Genomic DNA, 15,843 nt, shown 5'->3' with positions numbered 1-15,843 from the left:
TTCAGTCAACAGGGCGTTGACACCTCTTTCCCTGCTCTCATCAAGGCCCAGTCCCTTGCCAATCAAAGCAGCTTTCTGCCCAGGGGAAAATTATCTGGAGGAAAGCAATTTAAAAAATTCAAATTCTCTCTGTTCCGAGAATCTTCCCTTTTAAATGGATCTGCCATTTGTTAGCACACAATTTATTTTAAAATTCTTGTGTGGTGTGGTGTGCTGAAATGTACAATGCAAAACACGTTTTCACCAAGTACCCTCTGTTTAGAGGATTCAGAGTGCTCTCCCTCATTGAAAATTAGCCACCTGGGGGAAAGGGAAAAGAGCCGCGACGATGAACCCACAACCCTAACCCGCTCAATTGCCCTGTTTCCAGATCATGTCCCACGAGCTCTTCTCCAGATTTAGTCTCCGGCTCTTTGGAAGATAACAAAATGGTAGCCTGCTCCGGGTTGAAAGCAGTTGCTTTCATTGTTCGTGGTTAGAAGAACACTTGTACTCTCTCTGCTGGGAAGAGGTGGTATGTGTGTGTGATGAGCTGATGAACAAAACACGAAAGACATGCTATTGAAAGGAAAATGTGATGACGTAGGGCTCTTTGTGGAAACACCCACATTCTGTAACCTCAGCTTCCATGGCCTGACACTACAGAGTCAAGAGAACTCCAAGACCCACCGAGTATTTCTAGCAACATGGGTTCCTAGACATCAAAGAAGTAACTGTGGTGAAAGATAGTACTAAAATATAATTTTAAAGTGCCAGGTGGAGGCTGGTCCTAAGATCTTGAAGATTGAAGCCTTATTTATGGAAAAGCTATCAAGGACACCTGCCAAGGAGATGGGAAGCAGGCTTGAAGAACTCCAGTGCTCCAGGAGGAAGTGCTCCCCACCTGATCACACCCCAGGAAATACAGAAGCAGCCAAGTGTCACTGTCGCTTGATTATATTTGTATGTGGGAAGTGGCCCTGAGGATGTCATAGTGCTGAATCAAGATACAACATTAGTCAACTTAGCATTCTCCTTGTTTAAGTACATTTGGTTTGCTTCCATCCATGAATACACAGCTCAACTCACTTCATGAAAAGAAGTCTATCTGATGAAAAGAGAAATGTATTTGGCTGAAATGTCCTTAACATCTTATGGGAAAACCTGAACAAACTTTTTGACCCACCCAATACATTGACGTGAAATATACTTCATGCATGCTGTATTTTTATAGAGGCCTTGAGACAGCCACAGGCCCTGGTATCTCAACTAAACAGTGTTGCTGAGAATTGTAGTAGCAGCAGTGGTAATAATAGTCGGTGGGTGGTATTAGCCTAGTGATGGAGTGAATTCATCAAGGGGGTGGGTGTCATTTAGACGTTGGGTAGTTTTTTCCACTCCATCCACTTCTCTGTGGCCAAGTGGGCAGGTAAATGCCTTCTGGTCAGTAGTTGGCTTTGGTCTTCCGTTTAGATGTTTCTGTGCAGCAGAAAGGGAGCACATGGATAACTTTGCACTTAAGTAGTGAACTGGTGATGTGGTTTTACTCCCCGCCAGTGTTCTGTTTGAATGCAGATCCCCAGATACTCTGCTGGGTTTCCCAGCTTCCACCAGGGAGCTTGGAGTCGGATCTGAGAATTGCTCATCTAGATATCACTCTAGCATAGGGACCTACATTGTTTCTAGAGATTCCATTACTGCCCTCGTGTTTTTCAAACCTGTGGTGGAAAAGTTATTAGCATTTGTTCTAGTGGAGTAGACTCACAACTCAGCTTCAAAAAGTGAAATAATATCAAACCAGGGAATGTAATGACTTCTAGAGAAAGTGGGGCACCCATGTGGGCCTCCGTCCTAGGACTGTCTGCTCTTGCCCTGCCCTGGGAGTTCCTTCTCTCTTTTGGGCCATGGGCAGTGTCCTGGGGCCAGATGAGCCTTCTGTTGTGGGGCAGAGAGTGAGTGAGGGGCTGAGACTGTCTGTGAGACCCTGAGAGTGCCTCCGAAATTTTGCCTTAACTAGATGACCCACGTACCTCCGCCTTGGCCTGATGCTGGTTCCTGGGCTGGTTGGGGACCTCCTTAGATCTGGGTCCCCTGCCTTTCAGGACCTCCCTCCATCTGCTCCTTCTTGCCTTTGCCCATGTCCCTCAGTTTACTGCTCCTGCCAGGACAGCGATATGGTGTGAACTTGACTTACTACATCAAACATGAGTTAGGTGCTCAAACCCTGCCCACCCCCCACTCACACTACCACTCCATTCCCAACCCTTAATTGGATCCTAAGCCTTGGACTCTTTTTTAAGGCTATACTTTTGTCCTAGGGCCGCTCACACTCCGACCCAAAGGAGATACTACACACAAGCTGAGGCCGAATTTACAGTAATTGAAAATGTTACAGTTTTCAATTCTGGTGTTTAACACTGTATTAGCCACTTCTTGATTTAAAAATCTTAGATGCTTGATCTAAAATGTGAAGGCTTTAGAAGGCGTCAGAAAGCTCACACAGATGTAAACCTTTTTTCTATGCATTATTGAAATATTGCAGGTTCATTGTATTGCTGGTACTGGTTAATGTATTCACGATTCGAACTGTCCTTTCAAGGGAGAAGGTCTTTTCTTTGTAAATGTCATTGAACCCACCTTCTGTTTGTTGAAATCAGTTCTGATTGGCTCAGATATATTTCTCAGAGGCTTGGAAGCTCACATTCTGTCTGTGGCAGTCTCTGTGACAGTGCTTCTCACCCGAGTAACTCTCAGAGAGTGGGTATTCATCGTGTTGCATGGCTGTGCATCTAGGCCTCCCATGCCATGCTAATTCTCTGTGGGCGGTATTACTGGCACCATATTTTGGTACAGGAAACTGAAGCTTAGTCTTAAAAAAATAAGTTGCCAGCAGCCTCTCCACGAGTGATGATGGTGCTAGGTCTACACCCAGATTTTTGACTCCAAAGCTAGCCTTGTTCTTTGCTTATTTTTTTAGCAGTTGGAAAAAATTATAATTTTTTTTTTTGTGGCCTCACTGCACAGCATGTGGGATCTTAGTTCCCTAAGCAGGGATTGAACCTGTGCCACCTGCCTTGCAAATGCAGAGCCTTAACCACTGGAGCACCAGGGAAGTCCCTGGAAAAAATTTTAAATATGGAGAATAATAAAAATAAAACCCATGTACTGTCTTCTGGAATTGAAAGATATTAACATTTTGGCATATTTTGTATTTTTTCTAAATAAAGAACTTTAAAGACATTCTCATTTTACTCCTCCCATTTCGATTCTTTGTCCTTCTTACCCTCCACCCTATCCTGCCCTAGCGCTTCCTTCAGAGGCAACTGGCCTCTATCCAGACCATGTTTCTCTGCTTTTACTACACGCACATATGTTTATTGTCAATATATAGCTTAGTTTCTGTGTTTGAAAAGGTATGCTGGGAGTTTCCTGGTGCCCTAGTGGTTAGGATTTGGTGCTTTCATCACAGGAGCCTGGGTCTAACCCTTAGTCGGGAAACCATCCCACATGCTGTGTTGTGTGGACAAAATACAAATAAATAATAAAACTGTGTAAAATTTTATATATAGTGTATAAATAAATTTTATTGTATTTATTTTGAAACTTACTCTTTTCCCCAATTTTGTTTTTGGTGTTGTTCCATATACTAGATCTTAATTATTCATTTTGATGGCTCTCTAATATTCCACTGTCTGAATATCTTATAATGTATCCTCTTGATAGACATTTAGCTTGTTTCCAATTTTTTATTCTTTTACAAACAATACTGTACATGTGTCTATGCTTATCGAGGGAATAAACTTAGAGGAGGAATTGCCAGGGACTGGGGTTGGCACAGTCTCACCTCTGTCACTCTCCAAAGTGTGCATAGACTTCTACCTGTCATGTGTAAGGACAGATTTCCCCACATCCTCACCACCTCTTAGACTATAATTTTAGCCAGTTGTGAAATATTTCTTTGGCTTAGTTTTAATTTGCATCAGCCTGTTAACTACTCATTACAACTAGAGAAATTGACCCTAAACTTCTCAGCAGTCAAGCTCCCATTGTTATAAATTGGTTGTTCACATCTTTTGTTCATTTTTCTGTTTGGTGGTTTTTCTTTTTTCCTGCTGATTTGTAGGAATTCTGTATACTGCCAATATTAGTTGTTTATCAAAATAGTTGCATGCTATTATCTTTTCCCAGTTCATGGTTTTTGGTTGTTTATGGGGTTTTGTACAATATATACATTTAAAAAAATTGTTATAAAATTATCAGTCTTTTTGTGCTGTGTTGTGTGTCTGTTTGTCATAAGTTTTAGAGTTTTGTTTTTCATTTTTAGGTCTGTAATCACCACCACCCCCCCTCCCCCGCCACATTCTTGCCCATCGTTCTTCCTTACTCTCTTTTTCTCCATAACACTTTATCATCTTGTGATATATCCTACACTTACCTGTTTTGCTTGCTTATGTGTTGTCTCTTTCTCTCCACTGGAATGTAAGCTCTCTGAGGGCAGTGGTTTTTGTCTGTTTCATTCATGTCTGTATCCCCAGTACTTGAAATAGTCACTGGCATATAGCAAGTGCTCAATAAATTTTATTGAACAAATAAAGAGTAATCTGTATGGAATTTATTTTTTGTGTATATAGTATGAATAGAAATTTCACCTTTTATTCCCTCATGGAAGGCTTGTTTCTCTAACACCATTCATTGAATAGTCCATCCTTCCACCACTGACTTTTTTCATTCAGCCTTTATCAAGCTGAAGTAATTTCCTTTGCACCACTGTCTTTATATATTCCCATTCCCCTGCCTCTGTGCTAAAGTTTGCAGGAAGGTCAGCCCTTCACATACAGCAGTGGGAGTGGGGGTGACGAAGAGCTAGGCCCTGTTTATGGAGAGCGCGTTTCTGATGGGTCAGTCAGTAAACATTTAAGAAGCACTTTTTATGAACCAAATGCAAAGACAGACCTGAGTCCTCAAAGCCCTCAGAGGATTTTCTGGTTGACATTAAAGCTGTTATAACTCAAGGCAGAATGTAAGTGTTGAGCAGGCAATGAGCTGTTTGCTGAGGACATAGAAACTGGAGAACACAGTGGTTAAGTTTGTAGGCGTCAAGTAAATTAAATCTGTCTTTGCATCCTGCCTCTGCTTCTCACTGGGCTTTATATCTTGAGCAATTTACTTATCTTCTCCAACATTTAATTTCCTTATCAAAAAATGTGAGTGATGATAATAATGCCTGCTTCAGACGTTGTTGATGAAAAGAATGTACCCTAAGGGCGTAGGTCAGTGCCTGCAAATACTCACTAATTCTAGTGTGCATGGAGAAACTTTAGGGAGGAGATGATATTTGCCTGGGTCTTGCAGCATGGGTTAGATTTTTGTAGCAGGGATTGAGTAGGTGGAAAAGGACGTGCCAGACTAGACATAGAATCAATTAAAGCACAAACATGAAGGCCAGAAAGTATAGGGTGAGTTCAGTGAGCAATATTCCAGTTTGAGTGCACTGTAATGATGACAGGGAGGAATGATGAAGAGACTGGAAATGTAGGTTGAGCCTAACTGCGGTGGATTAGCAGCAACAACCCGAGAAAACATCCTTTATTTCTCAGCTCCTGATTCCTCGATGGCTCCCCATTGCCAATGCCTCTGGCAGGGGTTTCTTGAAGACTCAGAGAGGAGAGGGGCAAGAAGGGCAGCTCAGAGGCTCCCTGGAGAGTCCTGGTCAGTGCAGGTGAGGGTCCATGTTCCAGGGCATCTGAACTTTAGGAACATGTGTTTGTGTAATGTGCACCTGCGTGTGTGTGTGTGTGTGTGTTTAATTGAAGCCTCCTTTATTTTTTGTTTTGTTTTGTCTTAGAATTGACACAATTGGTAAACAAATCTTTTTTTTTAATTTTATTGGAATATAGTTGATTGACAATGATGTGTTAGTTTCAGGTGTACAGAAAAGTGAATTAGTTATACATCTACATAATTCCCTCTTTTTAAGGTTCTTTTCCCATGTAGGTCATTACAGAGTACTGAGTAGAGTTCTCTGTGCTACACAGTAGGTCCTTATTAGTTATCTATTTAGTATATAGTAGTGCACATCTATCAATAGGAACTTTTTTTTAAACCACTTTCCTTTTTTTAGCATCAGCTCTGTGTCAGATGTGGAGCTGGGTGCTTCTGTATACCGGCTTACCTCACAGATACTGAAGGTTGGGCCCCAGACCACTGTAATAAGCAAATATTACAGTAAAGTGAACCACATGAACTTTTTGGTTTCCCAGTGCATATAAAAGTTATGTTTATACTGGAGTCTATTAAGTGTACAATAGCATTATGTATAAAAAACTGTATGCTGCTAAGTCGCTTCAGTCGTGTCCGACTCTGTGCGACCCCATAGACGGCAGCCCACCAGGCTTCCCCGTCCCTGGGATTCTCCAGGCAAGAACACTGGAGTGGGTTGCCATTTCCTTCTCCAATGCATGAAAGTGAAAAGTGAAAGTGAAGTCGCTCAGTCGTGTCTGACTCTGTGCGACCCCACGGACTGCAGCCCACCAGGCTCCTCCGTCCATGGGATTTTCCAGGCAAGAGTACTGGAGTGGGGTGCCATTGCCAAAAACTGTATAGACCTTAATTAAAAATACTTTATTGCTAAAAACTGGTCACTAACCATCATCTCGGAGAAGGCAATGGCAACCCACTCCAGTGTTCTTGCCTGGAGAATCCCAGGGATGGGGAAGCCTGGTGAGCTGCCGTCTATGGGGTCTCACAGAGTTGGACACGACTGAAGCGACTTAGCAGCAGCAGCAGCAACCATCATCTGGGGCTTCCCTGGTGGCTCAGTGGTAAAGAACCTGTCTGCCAGTGCAGAAGATGTGGGTTCCATCCCTGAGTTGGGAAGATCCCCTGGAGAAGGAAATAGCAACCCACTCCAGTATTCTTGCCTGGAGAATCTCGATGGACAGAGGAGCCTATCAGGCTACAGTCCACGGAGTCTCAAAGAGGCAGACATGACTAAGCGACTAAACAACAACAACAGAAGCATCCTGTGAACCTTCAGTGAGTTGTAATCTTTTTGCTGCTGTGGAGGATTTAAAATATTGTGAGAATTATCAGAATGTGACACAGAGATACAAGGTGAGCAAATACTGTTGGCAAAATGGTGCCGACAGACTTGCTCAATACAGGGTTGCCACAAACCTTCAATTTGTGAGCAATGCGGTATGTGTAAAGCACCATAAAGAGAAGTGCAGTAAAACGAGTTCTGCCTGTACATCCTCTGATTGTTTAGCTGGAAACATTTCTCTCCCTGGATATTCCTGTTCAGTGTATGGTCTTTTGTCCCAGATACTGTGTCCATCCAGGGAAGCTTAGAGGACCCTCCTTCCTGCTTTCCCACCTCACCTTCCTCTAAAGTCATGGAAGAGAAAAGACCAGGCTTAAGACGTGGGGCCCCAGCATACTGTTTGTAAAAGAAGGTATTGCCTGCCAGTGTTCTTCCCTGCCTGGCCTAATTTGCAGGCAGCACTGCCGAGATAGGCTGTCATCACAGGGAGGACAGAGGCCACCCTCTGGACCTCAGGCTGGTGTGAACAGAAGAACCCAGGCCTTGTCATCAAAGAGACATGGGTTTAGGTCTCACCCCTGCCAGCATCAAGCTCTTGGGTGACCAACTGTCCTGGTTTGCCTGCAAATGAGAAGGTTCCTGACACATGAGACTAAAACCTAGGAAGTTCCAGGCCAGCTGGGACGGGCTGGTTCCCTCTTAGTCCTGTGGTCTGAACCTTTCCCTCACCCCATCCGCAGATGGCCGGTGCATCCCATCTCTGGGTGGGAGGGGAACCAAACATCACTTGCCTGCTCCCCTGTTGTGCGAACTCGTGCACTTCCTGTTCCATGTGCTGGTTCCCTGCCAGTGGAGACAGGTCTCCCTGGCTCACGGCCGCGCTCCTGGAACCTAGCACTGGGTCACCGCTGACGTCGAGGAGTGCATGAACAGCGAAACTCTAGGAACCCCAGTTCCTTCGTCTATGGGGGTAATGACTCTGAGGGTTGTTTCTGAGAATAACGAGCTAAGCCAGCAAAAGCCCTGATGCCCAGTATGCTCTTTTTCTTCCTTGCCAGAGAATGCCCGCAGATTGGGATTCCAGAGAATGCCCGCAGATTGGGATTCCAGTTTATCCATCCTTCACTGATGTTTGTATAGTCCAGTTATGAGTGGGTACCCAGGAGATTCAGGGGGCTGGTTCTTCTTCAGTAGAAGTGGGGTGATCTTTAATATAAGATAGAAATCAAACCAAATTAGATTACTTTACCGCAGAAGCCAGTTTCAACTGATCCTTTAGAATAGTATAGTTCTATGATTATATATTACTTCAAACTTAATAGAAAAAAATTGATTAAAATGTGTGCCCTGTTCATATCTGGCCTGGCTGAATGCCACAAGACACATTAATTGAAAATGAATTTCTCCAAACCCAATCAAACATCATGAAGATGAAAAATGTACCTTTTTCCCTCCGTTCCTTCATTGATTTTTCATTTTCCCCACTCAGAGCTTCATTTAGCAATTTTTCAGTTTCATTTTGTTGTGGCCTTAACTCATCCCTGCGCTCCCCCCAAAATGAGATAATGTACCCTTTTCCGTGTCCTTTTTAAACTGTCCTTTGATGCTGCATTAGTGCAGGGCAGATCCGCGTCTTGTCATAGGTCCCTGTGTTGTATCATTTTTTAAGAAAAGAAGGTAACCTTATTTTTAAATTCTTTCTGTGGTGGTTTTTACCAAAGGGAATGCACTTAAAAAATACATAACTCTGAAATTAAACTGTTATAGCACTTATAAAATAGAATTAAGAGAAACTGTAGCAAAAAAAAAAAAAAAAAAAACCTTTTCAGAGGAAGAGTATTAGATATCAATTGTTCTCAGTTTTCATGGTGAGGTGTTTGGGCATCAGGCACGATTCCTATTTTGTTGAGAGAACTGGAGAAAACTATTTGCCAGATCACAGCATGTTGAGCTGAAAACTAGGCTGGGTTAGGACAAGAGGGAGCAAGGGGAGGTGATAAAAACCCCAGGTGAGTTCTAGAAGATTCTTGCCTGTCCTGTGCCAGCTGTAACCCAGTCAGTCCACTGGGTCTCTGGGTAACTGGAGGTTCATTGTGGGTAACAATAATAGGGATCTTCAGTCTATTTTTCTGTCAAATTTTCAAATAATTGAACAGCATGCATTTCCCATGAAAAGTCAAAAAAGACTCATATTCAAGTATCGTATTGCTTCTCTTTGACCTAGAATTCAGAACTCTGGTTCTCTCATTTTGATTAGAGACTTTGATTGGCAGGTATCCATTTTTGGTATATTTTCAATGGGAAAATGACTTCTTTGTTTACCAAGGTGGTTTAAAGTAGAAAGTTTTTTTATTTATTTGTTTGTTTTATAACTTGCTTTATTTTTAACATCTTTCATGTCAAATTAGGGTTCTATAACATTCACCTTAATGGCTTTATGAGTCCATTAGAAAGAGTAACAGAAAGAGGTACTGGTGATAGAGGTTTGGAAACTTTTTATTAATGTGTTGAGTTTCATGATAAGCACACACACAAATACAAACCATCACACTGATTTTGAATAAAAGTGCTTGGTTTACTTTCCTTGGCTATTCTTAAAATTAGAATGAAAACAAAACAAATTTCAGAGGAAATAAACAATAATGTCATAAACTTAGTTTGGATTAAAAGAATCTAATTTCCTTACTCTTAGAAAATTTTAAACAATTTAATTCACTGTGACAGTCAGTTTTAATGTACCTTCTATATCATGCTCCGTTACAGTGTATCTCCTGTTTTATGAAAGGCATTTGCAGATGTATGTATATTATCATTTTCCAGCTGGTAAGAGAAAACACCCTAAAGCATAATCTCTTAAAGAAAAAGTATCAAGTGCTATCTAGTATTTAATACTTATTTGCTGCTGTATTTCTTATATTCATTCATTTCTCTCCACATCGCCAACCTCCGTACTGAGTTATGTTTCATGAGTCTTGCACAGTCGGGTACTATTCACATTCTTTTAATTATAGGCTATATCACATTCTGACATCTAACACGAAATGACCCGTGTCTTTCGTGTCTGTCACCAATGTGAAAAATTCCAGGAAGCTGACAAGCCTCGCAACCTCCGGGGGTTGTTGTGAATCCATAAGAGGACCTTACTGAGTTTTTGTATAATTTCATTTTAGTATGGTTGACATACAAGGTCCTTTTTGAAAGAAATCGGGAGGGATCCTTTCACTATAGGAATCTGTTTCCAAAGCAGTTTATAAAAATGTGTGGATGGATAGCAGTGACTTCACCTCCTAAGAGGACTGCTCTTTCATGTAAGATGATCGATACACTAAGCATCTGTACCGTGTGGGCTTGCTGTCTGTGCAAGGGGAAGATCTAAACACACCATGGTGGTGGCAGTGATGGTTCCTGCCAGGGGTTTGCCTGAAGGGCTGAAATGAACAGAGACAGATGTAACGGCAGCCTGGAGGACTTGGCAAGAGCTAGCCCGGGAAGTGACTGTGGAGTACTCCTGCGGGCAGATTTCCTGGTGGAGAAGCGGATGGAGGGTGGGAGGCCCTGCCTGGTGAAGGCACCAGCTGGGGCAGAGGTCCCACTGTGTTCACAGCACACTCAGAGGATGGAGTGGCTTCTTTGTAGGGTTCATTGTGGGCCAGAGCTGGCAAGAAAGGAAACTGGGGAGATAAAGTGGGACCACAGCAGAAGCATCTCATGTCCACACTAGGGAGCTGGAACATTAGACCGCTTGGGAGGGTTGTTCTGTTTTGTTACTGTTTTCTTTTATTGAAGTGTAGTTTATTTACAATGCTGGGTTAGAGTCAGGTGTACGGCAAAGTGATTTGGTTATATATAACCAATTCTTTTCTATTATAGGTTATTACAAGATGTTGAGGATAGTTCCCTGTACTATACAGTAGGTCCTTGTTGGTTATCTGTTTTATATATAGTAGTGTGTGTGTGTAAATCCCAAACTCCTAATTTGTCCCTCCTGCTTAGAAGCTTGGGAGGGTTTTTGAGTAAGAGAGCATCTCTAAGTAGAGCCTAGAAGTGGACTTGGTCCAGGTGACTCCAGTGTGTGGCTACAGTTGAAAGGGATTGCTTGGCTCCAACCATCTATCCAGGTAATTCAATTGTGGCTAAAGAAGAAAAGCTGTTACCGTTTTAAAAACTAGATGACCCCCTAAACCCGCCTTATATCAAACTGGCCTGTTCCTGCATGATCAGTTAGGCTACAAGACATATATTCAGTTTGAATTACAAAAATTAAAAAAAAAAAACAACTTGCTAATGAAGACAAAATTAGACATCAGTTCAGTGAGTTAGCATCAAGTAAAAGGTTCTAGATTTTACCAAGATGGGTTTCTTCCCTTTGTTCTATAAGAGGGTTTACTGTTTGATTTTTTAGATTAATTAATTGATCTCTGGCTGTGTCAGGTCTTAGTCGAGGTACTCAGGATCTTCACTGTGGTGTGGGAGCTTCTCTCTAGTTGTGGCTTGTGGGATCTCTAGTTGGGGCACCTGGGCTGAGTAGCTGTGACCCGTGGGCTTAGTTGCTTTGTGGCATGTGGGATCTTAGTTCCCCAACTAGGGATTGAACCCATCTTCCTTGTATTGGAAGGTGGATTCTTCACCTGGATCATCAGGGAAATCCCCCTGCTGTTTGATATTTAAATTTAACTGTTGCAACAAGATGACATTCTTGGGTAAGTAAGATAGAAGCACTTATTTTCCAGACTTCACCTAATTTCTTGTTTCTTAATGTTTTGACTTGAGCCTGGTAACTTGGGTCATTTACCACCACCTGGTGACAGCTAGATTTAAATGCAGTTTTGTGAAGTGTACATAAACCTCTTAATGGTCAAATTTACAAACTGATATGAGTCAAGAAGTGAGAGCAAATGTGCCAAATGGATTTCACTTGCATACTGCCTGCGTGGTTCCCTGGATTTGGGGATGCCCCCAATTTTGGGGTGTGCTTTGGATCTTATATATTTAGCAAATCTGTCTTGGTTCCTCTGGTCCTCCCAGAGTCTCTTCCAAACAACTTTGTTTCTGAAGTCTACAGGGTGGATTGTTTAGAAGTAATGGATGGACAGATTCTTTGATTCATTCATTCAATGTCTGAGAATATGAAGCTGATCAAGGCCTTTACTCTCAAGAAGCTGACAGTCTAGGGAGGAAGAAACACCAGTAATAACATAGTGGTAGCTGATTTTTGACAGTTTCTGTTACTATAGGAGTAAGATATAGGAGACAATATGTCAAGGCTCTTTGAAGTTGGCAGTTAGAAATAACAGCATTTTTCACACAAATGTGTGATTTAGATATTATGGAAAAGAACCAAAGGCTTGGGAGTCATATGTTGGCTAGAATAATAGCAAACCCAGATACATGTGGGCATGCGTGCTTAGTTGCTCAGTCATGTCCAACTCTTTGCAACTATTGGATATAGCTCGGCAGGCTCCTCTATCCATGGGACTTTTCAGGCAAGAATACTGGAGTGGGTTGCCATTTCCTTCTCTGGGGGATCTTCCTGACCCAGGGAGGGAACCTGTGTCTCCTGTGTCTCTTGCATTGTGGGCGGATTCTTTACCCGCTGAGCCATCAGGGAAGTCCCATCCAGACACATGAGAGTCTGCTTAGTTTAGAAACTGGATGACTTACTTGGGAGAAGGCATGAGGTGTGCTTCAGGAACAGACATCTGTAGGGAAATAACTTGAAATTAGAAGTTGGCACCCCTTGTAGGGCATGAGGGGCCTGCCATGCACTGCCTGCCAGCCTAAGCGTCCTTTGTCCCTAGTCTGAACACGTCAGCTCTGACCACAGAATATACTGTACAGGATGCTTCTCTGAGAAATGCTCAAGGATGAAAGCAAATCAGTGTGCACGGCTTTCATTTTTAGTGCAAGAGCACAATCGCTTCTTGAAGCATCAGTTGCTGAAAAACTTGAGCCCTGTCATCAGAAGCTTCAGATCCCTTACATTCTTCCCACACCCATTTTTTCCTCCAGAGCAAGGTGCCTCCTCACACTAACATTAGCCCAGAAGTCTCTCCTCAGCTCTCTTTCCCTAGATGATATCTCTGTTTTGCATTGATTTCTTTTTCAAACTAAAATCTAGGGAAAAGGTGAGTAGAATAATCTTGGTCTCTTCCTATGAGCTGTTCCTGAGGGCATCCGTAACCCTCACTTCTCTTGATTCACTGATTACTTCAGAGCTGGTGCACCTGGTGTGTGTGTGAAGTCACTTGTGTTATTTGATGACATATTACCCCTGACTTTGGAGTATTTTAGTTCACTTCAGTACACATTTTGCCTATCATTTAAAGACTTTAAAAGTCAGCTTTTAAGAATTTTAACAATATAAGAAGGAATGAAAAAGGGACACGATAAGGGTAATTTCTGCAAATTTTCCTACAAAAAGTGAAGGAAATGTAAATAAAACAAACTTTTGTTTTGCCCGTAATCCTACCCTAACTGCAGAATGATTTCATTTATCTAACTTCTCTTCCAGCTTCTACTTTCATCGTTGTAAACTCTTGTTTTTCTATCCCTTGAGGCTTTTTGTAAACACTTTTCCATTTTGTAATAGATTTGTTTTTAGTGTTTGTGTAATATATTCCATCAAATTGATATTCCATAATTTATTACCACTTCCTTTAGTGCTGGACATTAAGGTTATTTCCATTTTCTCTCTATTATAAATAATAGGAGTAAGAACATCTTTGTATATATAGCTCTGTTCCTACATCTGAATTATATCCTTAGGATAAATTCCCAGGAGTGGGATTAGTAGGTCAAAGGGTATGAACAGCTTTATGGCTCTTAATATTTATTGCTAAATTGCCCAAAGGGTCATTCTAATTTACAGCACCACCTGCAGCACACAAGAATAGCTGTCTCTCCCAGCCCTTCTAGCACCAATTTTCTCAGTCGGTAGTTTCAGGCAAATTTAATAGATATGAAAGGATAACTAGTGACTGTTTTTAATTGTTAATTAAAGTTTTTTTTTTTATCAAAATTGAACATTTTTCCTTAAGTATGTTTCTTGTGTTCTATTTTGTATAAATGGTTTGTTTTTCATGATGGAGTATTATATTTTTTGACACCAGGTGGAACTTAAAATATTTTATCACAAAAATGTCTAATTCACTCAGGACAAAGAGGGTAATAATGAATCATTGCCTAGATTCAACAAACAGCAAGATTTGGCCACATTTGCCTCATCTCCACCTTCTTTTCCTTTTATTTTTTCCTTTGTGGAATTATTTTAAAAGGCAAGTCCCAGACATTCTACGTGTTTCACTAGGCATCTCTAAAGCATGTGCACTTTTTCCTTCTGTAATCATAATTAGTTATTATTACATGTTAGTTTTCACAGCTAACAAAATCAATGATAATTCTTCGTCCCATTTGATATCGGTCTGTAATACCATTTTCCAAAATGTCTTTTAAAAGTCTTTTAATAGTACTTTGCTCCAATCAGCATACAGAGAAGTCCACCATACTTGGTTGGTAGGTTTCTAAAGTCCTTTGATCTAGAGCATGCTCCGTTTACTCCCCTCTCGCCCCCAACTCAAGTTTACCCCGACCTAGTGACTTACTGCAGGAACTAAGTCAGCTGTCCTATAAATGTTCCCACATTCTGAATTTGACTTTTTGTCTCCTTATTAGCTTGATTGGATTCTGTTTCAACTTTTTTTAGTCAGGGTAGGCAAGACTGCTTCCTGGGTGATTCATTTTGTACTGCTCCGGGGGCACATATTATCTGGTGATCCCACTTTGGGTGATGGTGAGGCTGGCTGTGGATTCAGGTGGTGACAGCCCTCAACACAGTTATCAGGTTCCTCATCAGCTTTGCTGCTCAGCATTTCATCTGTCCATGAAAGTTGCTTGAGTCTGTTAGTAATATTTCCTAGGTATCACACAATGGTGATTTCCAAATCTCTCCTTCCTTCTCCATTTATTACCTGGTATTCTTCTGTAAAGTAAAACTTCTTTCCTCATAAACTGGGACTTTTTTTTAGTAATCTCAACATGCAGTTTGTGCAAATAAGGCAGGATAAATGCTTTATCCTTTTCTCTAAATCTTCAAGTTTCTAAGTAAGGAGTTGGTTCTGCTGTCATTTCCAATTGTTGCTGCTTTGTTTTTTCTTTTTTAAGAATCATAAAATGCTCAGGGTTTTAAAAAATATATATATTCCCTGTGTTTTACTTAATTACACTCTTTTTGATGTACAAATTGTCCTGTCTTTGACCCAAGGGAGACCCTTCATATCTTTGTTTTCAGGTAGAATAAGGTGTCTCAGGCTTATCTAGTATATTTTTAAAAAAGAAAACAAAAATTATGAGTTCATACTGATACTTTCATTTCAAATCTAACAAAACTTTTTTTTTACCTCTTTGATTTCATACTCATATTTCTTTCTCTTACACTAAAGACCTTGGTTCCAAATGTTATTATACAGCCTATCAAATAGTTTCAAAATATAATACTAACATTACTATCCAGATTTTCCCAGTGAGTGAGAAGTTTTGTTGCAATTCTTTTTATCTTTAGAACGCATCCACTAAAAATATCCAGTCAAATTACCTTGTTCTAACAGTGCCTGAATTACTTCTTTTAACCAATTTGATATACAGTTAAGTTCCTTTATTTCAGTTTGTTTTCAAATTTTAGGATTCACTTTTTCCCCCCTTTTTGGTTCTTATTTTTTGAATCTATAAAATGTGCTTCCAAGATTGAACCTGTGTAACAAGATTATTATCAGAAAAGTCTTTCTTCTGTCTCTTCCTTCTAATTTCCTCCCTCTCCCTGTTGGTAA

General features: G+C 41.1%; 1 protein-coding gene across 3 annotated transcripts in view; it reads left to right on the top strand.

The window, feature by feature from the left end:
• MYZAP (myocardial zonula adherens protein) overlaps positions 1 to 15,843 on the top strand; it is a 111,785-nt gene that overhangs the window by 57,832 nt on the left and 38,110 nt on the right. Inside the window, exon 11 of one of the 3 annotated variants that reach the window (XM_061431168.1) lies at positions 371 to 4,573. The exons of the other annotated variants lie outside the window; for them this stretch is intronic. Within the exon in view, the coding sequence (XP_061287152.1) occupies positions 371 to 424 (54 nt within the window). The 3' untranslated portion in view covers positions 425 to 4,573. Of the gene's footprint in view, positions 1 to 370; positions 4,574 to 15,843 lie in introns of those variants that run through there. 3 annotated transcript variants of the gene reach the window in all.

This window comes from Bos javanicus, chromosome 10 (genome assembly GCF_032452875.1).
Source record: "Bos javanicus breed banteng chromosome 10, ARS-OSU_banteng_1.0, whole genome shotgun sequence".
Taxonomy (NCBI): Eukaryota; Metazoa; Chordata; class Mammalia; order Artiodactyla; family Bovidae; genus Bos; species Bos javanicus.
Note: the sequence above shows the minus strand (reverse complement) of the source record. Positions and strands in the feature narration are given on the sequence as shown.